The sequence below is a fragment of the Astyanax mexicanus genome, chromosome 1, assembly GCF_023375975.1.
Source record: "Astyanax mexicanus isolate ESR-SI-001 chromosome 1, AstMex3_surface, whole genome shotgun sequence".
Lineage (NCBI taxonomy): Eukaryota > Metazoa > Chordata > Actinopteri > Characiformes > Acestrorhamphidae > Astyanax > Astyanax mexicanus.
This window is the reverse complement of record NC_064408.1, coordinates 114,049,072-114,069,273: the sequence shown is the minus strand read 5'-3', so window position 1 is coordinate 114,069,273 and position 20,202 is coordinate 114,049,072. Positions and strand designations below refer to the sequence as shown.

The 20,202-nt window shown below is 35.6% G+C and overlaps 1 protein-coding gene across 8 annotated transcripts in view; it reads right to left on the bottom strand.

The window, feature by feature from the left end:
• Positions 1–2,024: 2,024 nt before the first annotated feature.
• Positions 2,025–20,202, bottom strand: part of LOC103033381 (CD276 antigen-like) — an 89,328-nt gene continuing 71,150 nt past the window's right edge. For all 8 annotated transcript variants that reach the window (XM_049467540.1, XM_049467539.1, XM_049467543.1 and 5 more), the window contains 4 exons: positions 11,391–11,445; positions 9,434–9,772; positions 7,130–7,429; positions 2,025–2,518 (listed from right to left, as the gene is read on the bottom strand). In XM_049467540.1, coding sequence (XP_049323497.1) covers positions 2,340–2,518; positions 7,130–7,429; positions 9,434–9,772; positions 11,391–11,427 — 855 coding nt within the window. In that variant the 5' untranslated portion in view covers positions 11,428–11,445 and the 3' untranslated portion in view covers positions 2,025–2,339. The remainder of the gene's footprint in view (positions 2,519–7,129; positions 7,430–9,433; positions 9,773–11,390; positions 11,446–20,202) is intronic.

The following is a 20,202-nucleotide window of genomic DNA, read 5'->3' as shown; positions in this document are numbered from 1 at the left end:
TAGTACACCAGTGACGACTTTCTTCTTCAGGTCATACAGTTGCACTGGCTATGGGCAATATTGTGCTCTAACTATAAATCTAGAAAATAGGTATGCACAGACCAAACCCAAATATTAAACTGAGTGGAGACATTTACCACTAGTTATTATTTATATAATTATGTTATTATTTAAATGTATCAGCCACACCTGTGCAACAAAACACATGGACACAAACAGTCAAATATTCTGTTCCAATATTATGCTCGCAAGATATATTTTTCTTTTCAGAGAGAAGGTGCTATTTTCTGAACTGTGTATCAGATCCAGGTGTAAATCCACCTGGGAATCAAAGTTGAAATGTTGATCTTTTGTGTTTTTTAGCTTTTAATGTCAAACACATATGTCGGCAGTCCATACCAGAAATAAAGGGATTGTCCTCAGCATTGGTGTAGGAACCGGAAACAGGTGGATTTGTCCCCCCAAAAAATGATATCGTTTCGCTCAGATCAGCTGTACTATTAATGAGGAGACAGACCGGACCAATCACGGAGCCGATTCAGGTATTAAGTCCCGCCTCTCAGCACAAACAGCCAATCAGCTTGCTGGTTTTGCGGCCCGCGGTGTGCTAGTGGGGGAAGCCCCGCCCCCTCGCTGTGAGATTTAGCAGCGGGATCGGGCTGCAGCAGCTTCAGCTGATTAAGATCTGGATATACGGGGATTTTTCTAAAAGAAAGGTAACGATAGGCTAACCACATAAACTGTGATGATGTTTCTGATAGCTGGTTAAAAATAAAGACTCTAAATCAGCACACAGTTTAAACCCACTGTGATTAATAAACTGCAGCTGTGTGAGTGAGTTAGCTTAACTTTGGAATTAGATAGATTGGAAGTCAACGTTAAAGAAAAAATAAACTATATACGTAATGTTCAACTTGCCCTGTACCTGATCAGCTAATTACTGTTTCATTTTTAAACTGTCTTTATTAATTTAGGATTACAGGATTTACTGTGAGCAATAATAAACAAAAATTCATTTAGTTAACTAGTTATCTAGAAGCCAGATGTAGTGGATAGTCAGAATTTAGTACAGTACTTTATGTTTGTAGTTTAAAGCAGTTTCTTAACCCTGATCACTGCCCTAAATCTGTGTTTTCCACCTGATCAGCTAATAAATAGTCATTTACTGAGTTTACTGAGTTTAATCATGTATATCCAGCAGTGCATTAGACACATCATACCACCACTTACTTTATTAACTGTCTTTAAAGCAGAGAAAGCTCTAGAATATGTAGAACAGTGTTAATATTCAGTAGAATATGGAAGAACAGGGTTCACAGTAAGGCCACATGTCCTGACGTTTATAATTAAAATCTTTATGAATCTTTATGTTACATTCTTTTACATAAAAGGACACCAATCTTTAGAAGAGCTCTTAATAGAAAAATAAAAGCGTAGGATTTTTTTTAAAGAGTGGAGAAAATGTAAATATACAACAGAATTGACATGCCAATACATGATTATAATAATAATAATAATAATAATATTAATAATAATAATAACCAAATCTGTTATATTATTTTAAATATTAGGTGATAACTGATCATTTTTGTCATATGTATATGTATATGCATATTTTTTAAGTAACATGTTTAGGTTGTAAAATCACCTTGTTAACTAATAAAAAACAAAATACAGAAAAAAAATATTATTTGTGATTAAAAGTAATTTCCACAAATGTTGTTCTAAGAAACTATAGGGTGGGCTTGGGTTCATATTGGCAAATGTGTCCCCCCCAATATCAAACCTGCTCCTACGCCCTTGGTCCTCAGTGTTCCAATGCTTTTGCGGGGAATGTAATGGAATACTGTATTTTTATCTTGCTGAATATTTTGAACATGAATGCACATTTTGTCTCAGTAAAACAAAGACCTTCTATTTCTCTAGCAATCACATGCCTAAGCATAGCAATGCACCACGTCACAAAACAAAGGCCATCTGAAGCTGGCTGCATAACTTAAAAATGAGTTCAGTGTCTGCAGTGGTCCAGCTGTTCAGTCTGCAGCTTTTAATGCAGTAGGAGAATTCTTGGGATGTGGTAGAACAGAAGATTCATGAGCCTTAAAGTGGTCCAGAAAAAATAAATACAGAAATAGTTTGACAGTATTAATAGTAATAATTAATATAATATTGTACAACATATATTGTATGAGTAAAATTTTAATAAAACAAACAATAAGTTAGATAAACACATTGTAATGCTATATATCTTTGTACACAATTTAGCAAAAATGTTACAAAAAGTACACAATTCCAGTATTTTTCAAATGGATCTGAAAACATATACAGTGAGTGTAGAATCAAAGGGAAGTGCTTGTAGACGGTTCAGCCAATGTATGTTCTTGTTCCCTCGGTCCATCAGAAGACTTTTTATTATATTTTATTAAACACAATATCAGAATAACCAAGACTATAAAGAGCAAAAAGGAAAGAGCCACGGATACCCCGCCTCGTGAAGTGGGGGTCACCTGACAGCAATCTGGAAAAGAAAACAGAAAAACTTAATCAGATAAAAAACTAGTTTACAGTACACATTTATCAGCAACAATGTAGGTTACAGTATTTTATATATACTATTTCATACAACAGATGTCTTCTTTTGACATGGACATGATTTATACTTTATATATAAAAGACATCATTCATGTAAAAGAGATGTGTACACACTTTCACATCTCTTTTACAAACAAGGTTCCCCAGGCAGCCAAAAGAGTGTTTAATATTTGTTCTTGAACTTGTTTCTTGGGTTTGATCAAGACTAACTCGAAACCAAAGTGCTGTATGTGTGTAAGTTAGCATTTGGAAAAACGTACAGTCAAATTTATTTTTGTACCATATTTGTTAATGTTCATTTGTTGCCATCTTTTGCCAATTCCTGACATCATAACTGATAGAGAGGAGTCAAACCTGCCGATTAAGAATGTAAAATGAACTGAAATGAATTAACTACACTCAAACCAACACTGTATTTTTTACAGTAAATTCATACAGTAATTAAAACACACAATGCATCTTGGGATGCCCTTTGAAAACAGCCGGCACCAGTATGAATAACAGCAACATTTGAAGGAAAATTGGGTGGCTATATTTTAAACGTTTTCCAGGAATTTACTGCTGTGTTGTGAAACTAAACACTAGACAAAATACATACTGTACATCTACCACATGCAGAAGCCTACTAACATTTTCTCAATAGTAGACTGTAGAAAAGTAACATAGAATCTACTCAATAAATCTGAATCAACAATTAGTTCTTCTCACTTTGTTTGGGAAGAGTTCACCACAAATTTTGAGGAACTGTTGCCTTAATTGAACAGCAAAGACCTACTAAAAAATCTATTACTTAATTTATACAATATTATTATATATAATTTTAATTAAAACACATGTTCAAATATATACATAATCTCAAAGATATATTTTGTAAACAGAACAAGTCTCCCTGTCTCCCTGTAACACATGGACGGCATGTACTACATTCTTTTAGTATACTATTATAAAGAATGTATTACATGCATCCACGTGTTGAGACAGTGTAATATGTGTAATTTAACTAATAATATTTAAATTTCAGGAATTATAATATATTATGTATCATAAATTATTTGAGTAATATTGTATTAATGAAGTAATTGTAATTAGGTAGTATTGTATGCAGAAATTAGGTAAAGTTTACTAAAAGAAAGGATTGATTCAGCAGAAATAAATTTAGACCCGCCGCCACAATACCTTCAACCAGAAGCTTTAACCAGACTCTCACTGGAAGCTATAGGAAGCGTTTAGAGTCTGTTATTTCTGCAAAAGGAGGAGCTACTAAATATTGATGTCATTTTTCTGTTGGGTGCCCAAATTTTGTTTTGTAATTTTTGCACCTGCCTGATTTAGTTTAAAGAATTATTGCACACTTTCTGTAAATCCTATAAACTTCATTTCACTTCTCAAATATCACTGTGTTCATCTGCTATATGATATATTTAACTGAAATTGCTGATCTGAACAACCAATGATTTATAAAGAAAAATCTTGATAATTATCAGGGATGGCCAAACATTTTCATACCACTGTAAATCTTTCTTATCGGCCCCCAACATCCTTTATTTTCATAAAAGCCAAACCCCTACCTCACCAACATTGTAGACTCTTTCCTACCAGGGCTGCTTTCTATTGGATATTCTGTAGTATTTTATATAATGGTCGACTGGCCACAGTCTTGTATGCCATAAATACTAGCTACAATTTTTTTTAACTGCATAGTGTGATTCTAGGCTGGTTGAGAGCTGCAATGCAGTTGCTTTGCAGAGTTTCTAATGCCAGAAGTTTACAGTGATTGGCTAGCTAAAATACCCATACTTTTAAAATACAAGAATTTTTTAATAATTAATCTATTTATGCCAAAAAAATGTTTTAAAAAGCTGTAATACTCTGTAATTTGATTACAGAAATTGTATTGTTCTTTCAATACAGTATTATGCTGTTATTTTTCTCCACAGTAAAGTACTTTTTGTAACTTTTCTAACTTTTCTGAACTTTTTTCCAACTTCAAATGTTTTCTTAACTTATTGTAAAATTTACAAGACTTTTTTTTTTTATTTAAAACATTTATGTTCGAAATATAGACCAATAAGAACTGATCAGCCTTACAGCTCTCCATTAATTTTCCCCTTTCTAACCCGTCTGACAGCTCAGACACGTCGTGAGTGTTCATGAGTGTCTTGTTTGATCATGATTCTCATGATTTATGCGAGAAGGTGGTGGAGTGTATTTTTGATGAGAGCTTCTGTAAATGTTGTTTTGACACATTCGCCTACTGACAACCTTGTCAGACTCTCTTACAAAGTCAGGTGACTTTGAAACTCAAATAATCTTGTTTAGTGAAGGGATTAGCTACACTGACAGTGAAAGGGCTCTGTGTGATGTAGCGTATCTACTTTCCATGGTAATTGATAGGTGTTTGCTCATCTACCTTAGACAAACGCAGTGTCATAACATTATAAATGGTAGGCACAACTGCGGGTCCATATTGGCAGCATCCAATCAAATTGGAACTGTTACAGTATTGATTTTAAGGCGTTGACAAACTCAATGTATACTTACCATTTTTCTTACAAAGTATGATAGAGACTATGTTTGTATTATATGGCTTTTGTCTGAACTCATCCATCTTATTTCTATGTTGAATAGAAATCCTAATTGAATGTAAGCCCTACATACTTTGTATATAGATGTATATAGAAATAAATACAGAGATCCGCATAACATTAGCACTGACAGTGGCATCTGTCAAGAGGGTGGGGTCTACAGTAAATCTAGGGGTGGGACAATAAATCTATATTATAATATATCGTATGGTTGTGAAACTATCGCATTTTACTGGTAAGTGGCATCAAATATCAATATTTTTTATTAGAACATAAGCGCTATTCATTTCTACTTTACACCCCTTCAACAGTCTATTTGATGCCTTATGCCTGCGCCATTAAAATAGCGTTGGAGTTTAGGAATAAATCTACACTGAAAGGACCAGGTGGTCTGGAAGAGAGGTATGTTCAGGTCAATTTCTGGCATTTTGTTATCTAAGCAGCGTAAAAAAACACGGGTGCTCCACTGACTGAAATGAACCTAGACAACAGTCAATCAACAGAGTCTATTTCTATCTTAGCCTACACGGTTGCGCTTTTAAACACACACACACACTGTAGCAAATGCAGTAATATAAGCATTTATTTTTGTGTGAATTTATTTATTTATTTTATTTTATTATTTGATGTACATTTTATATTTGTAAATTTCTTGATTATTATGTGTATATTTCAGAAAATTGTTTAAGTAATAACATTGTCTGACCACGTCAGCAGTTCATCAGTTGGTCACATGGTGCACTTGGGTAAAAAAGTTAAGTTTCGTTTTTAGTCAGTCGGTGAGTGCAAGCAGTCGAAAAGGACAAAGGGCTGTGAAATAGGACGAAATGGACTTCTAGCAATGCCTAACCTTCTGGTTGGAGGTGCACACGGTATAGTCATTATAGTCAAGAAGTTAAATATTCTTGTGTTGTATGTGTGTAAATTACGTTTGAGAGCATTAAAATTTTGTGTAGTAATTTTCAGTTTAACAATTCATAGACTGTAACATGGCGGTGTTACTGATGTGTATTTGCCACTGTGTATTCTATTTCGGTGTTCACGGTGGTCTTGGGCGTTGTAAGACAGAACATACCTGTTATAAAACGTTTGAACCATCAATCGGAGTGCGGCACTTTTATCAACCAGTTAAGAAAAAGTTGGGAGCAGCTATACACACATATAGATGCTCTGCAGAGTGCAAACCTGACTTTTAACTCAACAATAAACAGAACAAAGAAAAAAAATCACTTTGCTGTTCTCTTAAATGGGCTGCTGGTGTATCTTCACAGTGTAAATATGCAGGTCAGTATCCTCTGCTGAGACGCACAAAAGCACTGCACTGTTAAGATACCAACAGCGCCAAAGTCAGAGCTCACCTGCCTCTTAGAGGGAATGACGACTGGCACTCTGATTGGTTTATTTCATGCTACACCCAAAACACACACCCATTTTGCATGTTTTCGAGCTGTGCAAGGCATATTTTTTGGGTCCTCACGATAGCAAAGACCACCAACATTCCCTAAAAGTCTCTCCTATATATCGATAAAATAGGGCCCTAAGACTTACCTCCCAATTTAACTTTATAAAGCTACTGCTTCATTATTCCACATGGTGGCGCTAATCAAATGAATAGGGTAAACCTGTGGTGAAGCATATCAATCAATCAAAACCACAGCTTAATAGCCTAACGATAAAAAAAAATAAAATGTCTGGACGCATTTTATATGTTTTTATATTAGTTTTTGATGTGTTTACTAAGATCAATGAGCCTCTTTCACCTGTATCTTCCTTAAATAGATATATAAATAGACCAAATGTAACCTAGATTTCTGAATGCATTTAAAGGGTTCCAAGTAAAGCGAGCTTTTGGGCAGATTCACCCTGAAACTGGGATAAAACAGGTTTAGCCAACCCATTTTATCAGTCAGGTCCTCCTGTACTCATCTCCTCTCTTCATTTTTTTTACTGACCTTGGCAATATTCTGGAGGAGGATGTAGCAGCAGTGAGCGGATTATGTTCTGGTTCAGAACTTCTAACTTGATTTCCACACTGATTGTCTCTATACTGTTTGACTGGAAGTTAATGGTGCTGGACACTTGATAGCGCCCCCTGGAGTCCAGCAGAACTGAAGATTGTGTCTGGTTTAGCTCCCTGCCGGAGGAGTCATGCCATTTAAACTCTGGCTCTGGATAACCATTGGACACGGTGACAGTGATATTGATGCTGTCGCAGGTGGGCTGCAGAGATAGTAGAGGTTCATCAAAAGGAGCTGAAGAGAGACAGAAAAGGAGATTAAAATTATATTTTAAAACATGCAAGAGCTTTAATGACATCCCATTATAAAGCCATTATCATTAGTGTGGAGTCGGTCCCCGTTTTGCAGATTGGTTGGCCGATTTGGTTGTCTGTTTACCTGGACAGTTCTCACCAGTTGCCATCACTCATGATCATTACCAACCACTGTGCTGCCCACTGTGGGTGGTAATGCCTTTTAAGAGTTATACTCATCACACATCACACATGGGACACTGTGGATTGACTATGTTCAGCCTCACTCGCAAGATAACACCTCACAACTTACATCTTATACAGGTGTAGGAATTCCCGAGCTGTCCCCTGAAGCAACACCTTATAATCAATTCCCATACTGTTGTCCCAAGACATTTGGTATTTTAAGGTAAAGGTTAAGGGGTGAAAATGGAATTATGTTTAGCCTAAGAAGCTAACACCTCACAACTTATACAGGTGTGGGATTTCCCAAGCTGTCCCTTAAGGCAACACCTTATAATCAATTCACATACTGCTGTCCCAAGACATTTTGTATGTCAGTGTAAAGGGGAGTAAATGGCATTGTTTTCAGCCTCACTAACAAGATAACACCTCACAACTTACATCTTATACAGGTGCAGGAAATCCCAAGCTGTCCCCTGAGACAACACTTTATAATCAATTCACATACTGTTGTCCCAAGACATTTGGTATTTTAGTGTAAAGGGTAAAGAGAAGTAAATTGCATTGTGTTCAGTCTCACTAACAAGATAACACCTCTCAACTTATACAGGTGTAGGAATTCCTAAGATGTCCCTTGAAGCAACACTTTATAATCAATTCACATACTGCTGTCCCAAGACATTTGGTATGTCAATGTAGAGGGTTAAGGGGAGTAAATGGAATTGTGTTCAGCCTCACTAACAAGATAACACCTCACAACTTATACAGGTGTGGGATTTCCCAAGCTGTCCCTTAAGGCAACACCTTATAATCAATTCACATACTGTTGTCCCAAGACATGTTGTATGTCAGTGTAAAGGGGAGTAAATGGAATTGTGTTCAGCTTCACTAACAAGATAACACCTCACAACTTACACAGGTGTAGGAATTCCTAAAATGTCCCTTGAAGCAACACTTTATAATCAATTCACATACTGCTGTCCCAAGACATTTGGTATGTCAGTGTAAAGGGGAGTAAATGGCATTGTGTTCAGCCTTACTAACAAGATAACACCTCACAACTTAAACCTTTTACAGGTGTAGGAAATCCCAAGCTGTCCCCTGAAGCAACACCTTATAATCAATTCCCATACTGTTGTCCCAAGACATTTGGTATGTCAGTGTAAAGGGTAAAGGGGACTAAATGCAATTGTGTTCAGCCTCACTAACAAGATAACATCTCACAACTTATACAGGTGTAGGCTCCTGAGGCAACACTTCATGATCAATTTGCATATTGCTTGTAAAAAAGTAATCTTAACATTAAAGCAGCAGTCCCTAAGAAGTTTTAGTTCTTATTGAAGTAGTATTATTGAGCTTGAACTCAGCATTGGGATATACAATATACACTAATTAATGGTATTAATCAGGGGTGAGCGATATGGCAGTAAAATAATATTACAATATTTCATGGTATTTTTGCGATAATGATACTCTTGGTGATATGACAAAACACTGAATAAAAAAATAATAATAATAAAATACATTACTGCAACAAAATCCCTGGCACACCCACCCCCCTATTAATTCTAAAAACAGATGATCTGGTAGGCTTGTTGGATGTAATTGCTCTCTGTATTTTGACAGTATTTTATAAATAAACTAAATAAACAAAACAGCATAGTCAAAACCAGAACAATTTATTCCCATTAAACTGCATTAAAAGTACTCTTCCACATGCTTGGTGTAATTACACATTCTCACCAGAGAGGTCTCTAAAACCCAAAAGTTACAGACTGTCACTTTAAGGTGATTTTTTTCCAGAGGTGTAAAGTGTACTCACCAGCCATTATGACCTTTATTTTTTCACTAGTACTCCCCTGCTCGTTGGTGATATGGCAGGTGTAGTCGCCCACATCCTCCGACCGCACAGCGGTTAAAAGCAGCGATGCATTTCCTTTCAGCAGCTCCTCTTTAAACAGGTGAGTCCGCCCCCTGTAGTTGGCCCCCTGTCTCTCTAGCTGATCTTTACCCAGATAAAAGCTGTGGACCACAGTATCTCCATACTGCCAGTTTACGATGAGGCTGTTAATATTGAGACTTGCAGAGAAAGAGCAGCCCAGGGTGGCGTTACCTCCAGGTGCGACCGTCACTGTGGATAAAGGGTGCTGGACTTTCCTAACTGTTATAAAATGAAAACATCAACACGTCAAAAAACATTCTCTTTATCATACACATATTAATGCTTTTTATATACTCAGTAATAGAACATAAAGGCTAGCATTGCAGCTAAAATGCATTTCTAAGCTTCATAATGTAGGTTCAGAACAAACTAAAGGCAGTTCTGAAGGTAGTTATAGTAGTAGTACTAGTAGCACTAGAAGTAGATATAGTAGCAGTAGTAGTAGTAGTGTTCAAAGAAATAGTGATAAATGTACTAACAGTAGATATAGTTGTCATAGTATTAGTACAGGTAGTATGATGAAGAATGATAATGGATGAAGTAGTATTGTAGTAACAGTAGTAGTAGCTGTAGATGTAGTAGCACTAGTAAAATAATAGTAAAACAGTAATAGATGTAGTAGTAGTAATAATAGTAGTGGTAGAAGTTGATTTAGTAGCAGTAGTATTAGTAATAATAATAATATATGTAATAGAAGTAGATATAGCAGTAGTAATAGTAGAAGCAATAGTAACAAATATAGTAGTAGTAGTAATAGTGGTAGAATTAGATGAAGTAGTAGTAGTAGTCGTAGCAGTAGTAATAGTATTAGTAGTACTAATAGTAACAGATATAATAGTAGTAGTAATAGTAATATATAGTAGTAGTAGTAGGAATAGTAGTATTAGTAATAGTAACAGATATAATATTAGTACTGGAATAGTAATATTAGTAATAGTAACAGATATAATAATAGTAGTAGGAATTGTAGTAGTAGTAGTAGTAATAATAACATATATTAGTAGTAGTAGGAATAGTAATATTAGTAATAGTAACAGATATAATAATAGTAGTAGGAATTGTAGTAGTAGTAGTAGTAATAATAACATATATTAGTAGTAGTAGGAATAGTAGTATTAGTAATAGTAACAGATATAATATTAGTAGTAGGAATAGTAGTAGTAGTAGTAATAGTAACATATAGCAGTAGTAGTAGGAATATTAGTAGTAGTAATAGTTACAGATATATAATAGTAGTAGTAGGAATAATAGCAGTATTAGTAACAGATATAATAGTAGTAGTAGGAATAGTAGTATGAATAGTAACAGATATGATAGTAGTAGTAGTGGTAGAAGTAGGTGTAGTTGTAGTAGTAGCAGTAGTAATAGTAGTAGTAGTAACAGTAACATATTGTAGTAGTAGTGGTATTAGTAGCAGTAGTAATAGTAGCAGATATAATAGTAGTAGTTGTGGTAGAAGTAGATGTAGTAATTGCAGTAGTAGTAGTAGTAATGGTAATAATAATAGCTGTAATAGTAGTAGTAGATGTAGAAATAATTGCAGTGGTAGTAGTAGTAGTAATAGTAGTAGATGCAGTAGTAGTAATTGCAGTAGTAATAGTAATAGATGTAATTGTAGTAGTAGATATAGTAGGAGTAGTATAAAAAGTAGTAGATGTAGTAGTATTATTATATATAGGTATATATATATATATATATATATATATATATATATATATATATATATATATATATATATAGGCTCATCTTTATATAAAGCTACATTCAGCTAAGTAATAATAGCTATTGTTTAAAACAGTGTCTGTATAATGTAGAAGAACAGAACTGAAAGGTTTACCTAAACAAGCGAATACCATCCAAAATAGGTGTTTCATCTTTAATCATCTTGTATTCTGTGGAAAACATAAAATAATTAATAACACATAATCAATTTGGCATATCAGTGTAAAAATAATGGATGGTAATTTAGAGTAATCTATATTATTTAATATAAATGTTTGTGGCCACCCCTTCCAATGAACCTATTGCTGACACAGATGTTCAAATGCACACATAACTTGTCTAGTTATTATAGATAAGGATGATGTGGGGAGGTGATCTGCAAACATTCTGATCTCACCAGCTATCTTGTAGCTAAATGCAATCAAATCTTCACAGCAATCCACCAAAATATAGTAGAAAACCTTTTTTTCTGGATCACAGAGACAGTTACACCAACAAAAGTAGGATTAGCTCTTGTTGAAATTCCAGGTGTCCCAATACTTTTGTTCATATACTCTAGCATATTTATTAAAAACTCTCAGCCAGGAAGAAATTCTGGACAAATACAAATAGATCTCCAAAATCTAACCAAAAGATGTTTTATATATATATATATATATATATATATATATATATATATATATATATATACGTATACATCCAAGGGTGCTGTTGCTACTTTTCATTGATTAATAGTTAACAAAGAAGTTATAAGTCATTGGTTGTATGCAAACATGCAATATTCATGAACTAAGAAAACCCATATACATACATCACACCAGCTAGCCCGCAACCTCAAGGCTACATGAAGAATGATTCACTGTGGCTTCTATCAGTTATTCGCTAAAGCCTAAATATAGAGTGTAAGGAGTAGTTGACTTGAGGCCTTTCTCTACATCTAAACACAGAGCAGAAAACAGAACAACATCAACCCAGCTAACACACGACAGGGGCGTCGCCTGACCTGGGCTTCCGGGGCTACTGGGGCTTTATCCCCGAATATTTTTTCAGTAGCCCCGAATCCTTTCGCTTGGCTCTGCTGTATTATTAATGAGGAAAGAGGACACTGAACGCTGTGTAAATGGGAAATCTCTTAGCGCTAATCACAGAGGCAGTTCAAAGATAAAGTTCCGCCTTTCAGGAGAAACAGCCAATCAGCTTGCTGGTTTTGCGAGTGCCGTGGGCTAGTAGAGAAGCCCAGTTAATATATAATTAACTGGACTGAGCCCTGGATCTTTACATACTCAGGCAACGCCCCTGACACAGGACGTACCAGCAACGTAATTTATTCATACTTTTTGGTCAGTTCATGACTTACCAACCGGAGAAGCAGTGGCAACATTACATACACATGCGCATTGTCATTGCGTCGCAAGGTGGTAAACTAATGTCCAATTACCATGAAGTCCATTCAGTTTATGTCTTTTCTTTAACGTCAATATCATTTAACATTTTCCAAAACAAATGTTGTCATGTGAAAAATGTGTCTGGTGTCTAAGATCAGATAAATAATGAATAAATTAACAAACACTTAAGAAATTTATTTGTTCTTGATTAATAAACATATCTTTAGAAAACAGAAGAGAGAACTAATGATTATTTTGGTAGTCGACTAATCTGATGATTATTTTTTTGATTAGTCGATTAGTCAGTGATAATTTTTGCCATGTTTTCCATCTTTAAAAATGATAAAAACAGCTGAACATGAGATATAAAAGCATTTAAATGTCTAGGATGTTGTTTAAATGTGGAAAGTACTAATATTTAGTAAGTAAATATGTAATATGTTGTGTTTGGGCACTTTTGGAGACACAGACTAGGTTGAGACTAAGTTGTAAACTGTGTGAGTGAACCATTTACCCATCTCCTATTACGCTGTTGTCTCCAGCACTTTCTGTAATGCAGTACTGTTACAAATTAACGATTAATCGACAATAAAATTTTTAGTCGACAAATTTGAATAATAGACAATGCCGATTATATCGACTAATCGTTGCAGCCCTACTCCATACAGTGAGTAGATACTGTACCCACCTACCTACCTACCTTACTACCTACCTACCTTCCTCTCAATTACCAACTCACAACTATTAGCTTACGTTCCTACCATGTGGCCACTACATGCTGGGACCGCCAAGGAGTTACGTTGCATTGGTCGCTAAGTTATGCCGCACGCACGTGACGACAACGTTATTAGCTTAGCTGGGACCTCATCCACAAACGCTGTGTCATACTGAATGAAATTAATTTATATTAGTCAGCTAAGTGTTGTACTAAAAGTGTAGTACTAAAAAATGATTCAAATGTAGTAAATAAGAGTGTAAAATAACACATGAAAAAGATAGATTGTAGCATTTGTTACATATAGTAAACTTGTGTATAGTGTATCATCTAGAATCCTCATATTCCTGAGTAAATTACACTTTATTGGATGCTGTGTGCTATTTAAAAGTGATACAAATGTTATTTCCCAATTTCCAACACCACCTGAAAGCAACATTAATCTTTTAATTATTTTATTTCTATTAATATTTTTTTTTATCCCAACCCACTCATTATGACTCCCCCTATCACTAGTGATGCCCCAACACCAGGAGGATGAAGACCAACACAAACACCAACATTAATCAAAATTACCGTTTCTATTCATGGAGCCTCACTGCCCTGCACATTTTAATCAATGCTGATTATTTATTTTAGTTGTTTTAAAGCGGAGCAACCACTAATTTGCGGAGGACAATTAGGCACACAGCTCCAACCTCTTCTAGAGAGTGAATTAAAAGCCACATGTTTGCACTTAGAACCACATGTTTGTAGTATTGCTTAATTATAAGTACACTGCACAATTGTAGTGCGTAATTGTGATATGCTATGTTTGTGATTTCACAACCTTGGGCATATTGACGTATTAACATTTATTTAGCCTGCTGCAGTTTCACAGGAAATGATGCAGAGCTTTACTGGAATTATTGGAGTGGAGGTTGATTAAACAATGGGCCAATCCTAGTTGCTGGAAATCAAATGCAACATTGTGGCTTCCCAGGAAATCTAGATACCTGATAGGAGTAGGAGTAGGGCTGTGTATTGGCAAGAACCTGGTGATTTGACATATATATTAATTCAATATATGAAGACATATTACAATACTGTTACTAATGTGATATACAGTATGTTGCAATTTTTTAAATCCAATTTTAGGATGCTGTTGAATATCCCGATATTCAATTAAGATCCTAAATTAGTTTGTTTGTTAAGATTTTCAGCACTTGGCTTGAATGCATTTATTTAAAAAAGTAGTTTAAAAGGTAAGTAGGGTGGCCCCGAGTGGTCCAGCAGTCTAAAGCAAAAACACTATTAATAATTTTCTTAAAATCAGAGTAAAAGTAAAATTTACTTTTTATCCAATCAGAACAGTTCATTCTACAGCGCTATCTAGCGGGTGGTGTTTAAACACAACACTAAATTACCTACTGTCTGACACTAATCCGAATTCATCTAATAATTCATTTAAAATTGTGTTTTAGTGTTTTCCAGAATTAATGCAGTTTTGTAAAACATAACATTGTGATTCTTTAATAAATCTGTATTTTTTTTTACAATCCTATTAGCCAGTTTGCATTGCTTTATGTGTACCGGTAGTTACTGAAGTAATCTATTCATCTGTGCCTGCATCTATCTATTCATCCTTCTTCTCATCCACGTCTTCTAGTGCCGGAATCACTGGGCACAGGGCAGGAATATGTTGTGTATAGTTTAACCCTTGTGTGGTGTTCGGGTCTGTGAAACCCGTTTTCATTTTTCATCAAATGATACTAAAAAAATATTTTTTGTAACTCAAACTCATTGGCATTGGCTCATTTTTTGTGAAAAACATATATCAAAACACATTTTCGATAAACACACACTGTACACCCCCCCTCCCCCCCTAACCATTTATATTACATACAGTATGTTTGGCCAAGGGCTAATAAACATTGCTTCATTTGTAAATTTGAAACTAAACAAATTTTCTACTCATATCTTGAGATTAATTCATTTTCTTTTACATTTTATTACATTTTATTACTAATAAAAAAAGAGTAGCCCTTTTTGAAAGAAATGTAACATAAGAAAGGTAAAGGGCAAATATTAACCATGTAAGCTGTTTATATTGCTTGCAATTTAGGTGAAGCAAGCATGTGTAAAGCATTTTAATGTAGAATTGCTTAATTTTGCTGAATTAAATACAAGTAACAAAGTAAACGAGTAACAAAAATATGAACACCACACAAGGGTTAATACATATTGTTTTATTAAGATGTTTTTATCTGATTTATCTGTATTGTGATTGGCTAGTCAAAACCAAGGTTGTATCAGGTCAGTGTGTACCTGCGCACTTGTGAAGTGTTAAGACGTGCAGTGGCGGGCGTGTGTAATGGTGGTTCTAGATGATGCTGTGTTTTTAGAGTCAGCAAATAAAGAGCGGGCGTTGACTTAATCTCTGTGTTGTTGTTTAATGTGAATACATGACAGAATACTCTCTGGGACAGGACTCCAGTCTATCTCAGGGTACCACATACAATCATTTACTTACAATTTAGCAGTTTAGCCTATGTGTAGTTGTGAGGTGGGAGCAATGATGAAACTGGATAAATTGGAGCAGCCTGGTGGCCAATCTTCATTAATTGCAGATTGCACCAGTAAGAGCAGAGTGTGAAGGTTCTATTACCAGGGTAAGAGCACAGTTCTACTCAAAATATTGCAATGTACACAACATTATGGGTGACACACCAGAGTTCAAAAGAGGACAAATTGTTGGTGCACGTCTTGCTGGCGCATCTGTGACCAAGACAGCAAGTCTTTGTGATGTATCAAGAGCCACGGTATCCAGGGTAATGTCAGCATACCACCAAGAAGGACCAACCACATCCAACAGGATTAACTGTGGACGCTGTAAGAGGAAGCTGTCTGAAAGGGATGTTGGGGTGCTGACCCGGATTGTATCCAAAAAACATAAAACCACGGCTGATCAAATCACGGCAAAATTCAGTGTGCACCTCAACTCTTTTGTTTCCACCAGAACTGTCCGTCACCACAATAAATTATTGTGGTCTAAAACCAGGTGTTTCAGTTTCATTGTCCAACACCTGTATATATATATATATATATATATATATATATATATATATATATGTACACTGAGTTTCATTCAAGTATAACAGTCGAGCCAACCAGTCATTGTTATAAGAAAATACATTTATTGGAAAAGACAAAAGACATACATAAGTGTTAGGACATACAGTTTACAAGACAAATACAGAGGATAGAAAGATGAAAGCATGCTCAGGCTCTCACCTCCCTTACAACCATCTCTACACCCATTTCTGGAAGGGAGAGAAAAGTCATCTCCTTATTTGTGCCTTGCCATATAAAACGGGACCAAAGGGTTGAGGTAATCTTCTAAATTTCGGGGTGTCATGTTCTCTTAAAAAAGGTTAAACAATCATAAAAAGAAAGTCTGGAAAAGAGAACTGAATGATCACATAGGACACTGCAAATAGGACACTGCAGTTAGAGGAAGTATCTCAAAATATTAATGTTCAATCATACATACTTTGAGCACAGTAAAATGTATTAATCTTACAAAACAGTGTTCAATTAAATACATAGTTTTAAATGGGTTAATAGTTTCAATTTCCCTCACAATATATATCCAAGTCCAGGTCTGGGGTACCTCCCTGAAATTAATTTTTGCAACTTGGCAACCTCAAAGTACTGATAAATGTCCATATATCAGTGTTTAAACGGTTCTGTCAAAAATGAAGTATGAGTGTTTAGTTTTCAGGGAAAAATGCAAGATTAAACTTGAAGAAAATTAGACTTCTTGAGAAATCTAATAACAGACATGTTTGAGACTCAGGGCTGTTAATAACTTTCACAAACGCTGCTCTGCCAAGCTGAAAATATCCAAATCAAATTACTTGAACATTTAAACCAAATAAAGTATCTGTTACTTTGAGCAACTTTTAATGGTGTTTAAAAGAGTTTCTAAAACAACAATCGTGATCATATATTGGCATGTTTAAGGTTGTAAAAATCTGTATACAGGACGTGACTTTAAACGAACACATAAATTCAGTGCAAAATCCATTTTTTTAAAATTTTGAAATCCCATGTTTTTAGGAAAACTGTCATATATATATAGAAAGTATAGAAAATACAAAGGGTCCTAGCTTACACCCTGTGCAAGGTGTGTCACCATGCTAATTGTTATCTTACACCCCACAAAGAACCTTTTTTACACCTTGCACCTGCACTGTTAAAATAGCAATGGTGCTTGTAATGGTGGTGTGGTATGGTAAATATAATTGTGCCACTGACTGAAAACAACCTAGGCCGATGTTAACAGTCAGACAGACGTTCATTGCTATGTTGGTAATGCAGGCACTCAATTAGTTACCCTGTTAGTCTGCTGGAACACTCTGTGCCTCAGTATTGGTTAGAAAATGAAGTAAACCCTTTTAGCCTGGTTAAAAAATTCCAAACACACAGTTTAACTGAATAAAAGCACCTAAATAATCTCCTCGTGATGCTGGGCACCTGTAAATAGTATTTTGGCCTGTGTCAAGAGTGTCAAAAGTCAAAATAAAATGTAAAATATAAGGCAATTTTAATAGCTTTCTAAGATGGAGGTACCTTCACTGAACTAAATTCTACCATTTAGGACTCGTCCCCAATTGATATGTGATGAAATCTTAGTATACTATAAAGTTTACTAGTTATTAATAAAGGCTATAGTCTATAGATATTGCATAGTTGTTTAGTATTATTATTAAGATTTATTGTTTGTTTTTTTATCTGCATTGTTAGTCTACATTTTAGAAATGCTCTATAATGTATGGCTGTTTAAATGTTAATATGTTAACCATTCTCTGATTTATAAATGTGTATTTTCTAACTTTTAAATTAGGACTGTTTCTGTTTGGTTCTGCTACTCTTTTATAAACTACCTCTAACTTTTAAATAAACAGAACCACCGTCATATGTTTTTTTGGATTTCCTGAAAACCCTGTGGTTTTTTTAGAAAGTTGACATTCTGCCTGTGGTTTACAAACCATGCGCTTAAACAGGAAAGAAAAAGAGGTTGTGTAAGAAAAGAGCCTTCAGATCATTCTCCATCATCACACACTTTGCTGAAAAGTCTGTTACTAACTTCTCTAACAGGTGTTAGAAATTGCTATCTGTATGAACCGCCCTACAACTTAAAGCAGAAGATGCAATAATTTCCATTTAATGTCCTCACAGTGTACACTGAATTTAATTTCTTGTTTTTAAAATGGGTTCAAAGCTTTTATGACTTGAGCTGTATCTTTATCAGACCTTCCTTCAGTCCTCCTCTACAAACAAACCTGCCTGTTATATGCATTTGTTTAGAGAGATGAGGACATCTGCTGGTTAAAATATGTCCAACTATATATATATATATATATATATATATGTCTCTACATACTTTATTATCCTCCTTCTTTCACTCTGTTCTTCAATACTCAGAACCCCACAGGACAGAAAACCCCCACAGAGCAGCTGCTATTATTTGGGTGGTAGGTCATTTATTCTCAGCTCTGCAGTTTTAAACCCCTCTGTGTCATTGCTGCCCTGAGAATAGTCCACCAACCACAAATATGCAGCCAACAGCTTTCCCATGGCAGCATCCTGTGGGCAGCGTCCTGTAGGCAGTGCCCTGTAAACACTAGTAAAGGACAACAGGATGACCAACAATGAAAAGTTTTTCTCACTCTTAGAGCAGACTGGACTGGGATCAAACCACTTGCAGATGTTCCAGTAATAATCAAGACTTCAACAAAACACAAAGAAGGAGTGAATGTAAAGAAGACTGCGATCATTGTTCTGATTGTTCTGCAAGAATTTGTTACGTCAGAAAGAAAAGCAAAGATCAGAGTGATAGCAATGAATGTCTGACTGTTGCCTGTTGTCAACGTAGTTTTCAATCAGTGGCAAACCTGTGTTTTCCATTGCCAGGATAGCAATATGCCAGAAATTTACCTGAACACATCAGCAGAGATAAATTCACAAGTTGCGTTTGCTGTTTAAACAACTACAAGAGAGTAAGATGTTGGTTTTGCTTTTTGTGTGCTAAATATGTGGGTGTGAGCAGGATGTGACTTTAGTGTGTTTTTTGTTAAAAAAAAAAAAATGTAAACACACTGTAATGCAATGTGTTTGGACTGCAATCAAATGGTTCTGACGTGATCAGAGACAAATCAAAACACGTGGCTAGATTACGCATGATGACAGCATGATGATTACGCATGATGACAGCACTTTTGATATAAATTGAAGTGTTTTTAATGATGAAGAGGAGAGAAAGTCAGGCAGAGCTGAGAAGATGGAAACAACCAACTTGCTTACGGCAGGAGCCGCTGCAGCGCGGCTGAAGAGCGCGTGTGTTCATCTCAGAGTCGCCAAAAGTCTCCAATAACACCACAAAAACTTGCTAGATTTGTCGGTAGTCGCTGAAGGGGCTGAAAATTGGGCTGCTCTCACTGACGCGACTCAGGGACTGAGTCACACGCAGCGCCGTGCGCAGTGCCCTTGTGCCTGTAAATTTAATGGTCCAATGAAGGTAATTTAAAAAACAGGACATTTCCTCACTTTTTAAAAAAAACCCGGGACGCCCGGGACAGGACGTGAAATACGGACATGTCCCGGGAAATACAGACGTTTGGTCACCCTAGTCACGAACGATCCGAATTCAGCTGTGAATTCAGCACTCTTGCCAGGAAAAGCACCCCCTTTCAGGAGCACGCATGTACGCCTTTTTGGCTTTAATTTTTTTTTAGAAATTTAAAATACCCAATATGCTGTTCTAAGCTACGCTGAGTCCTAAG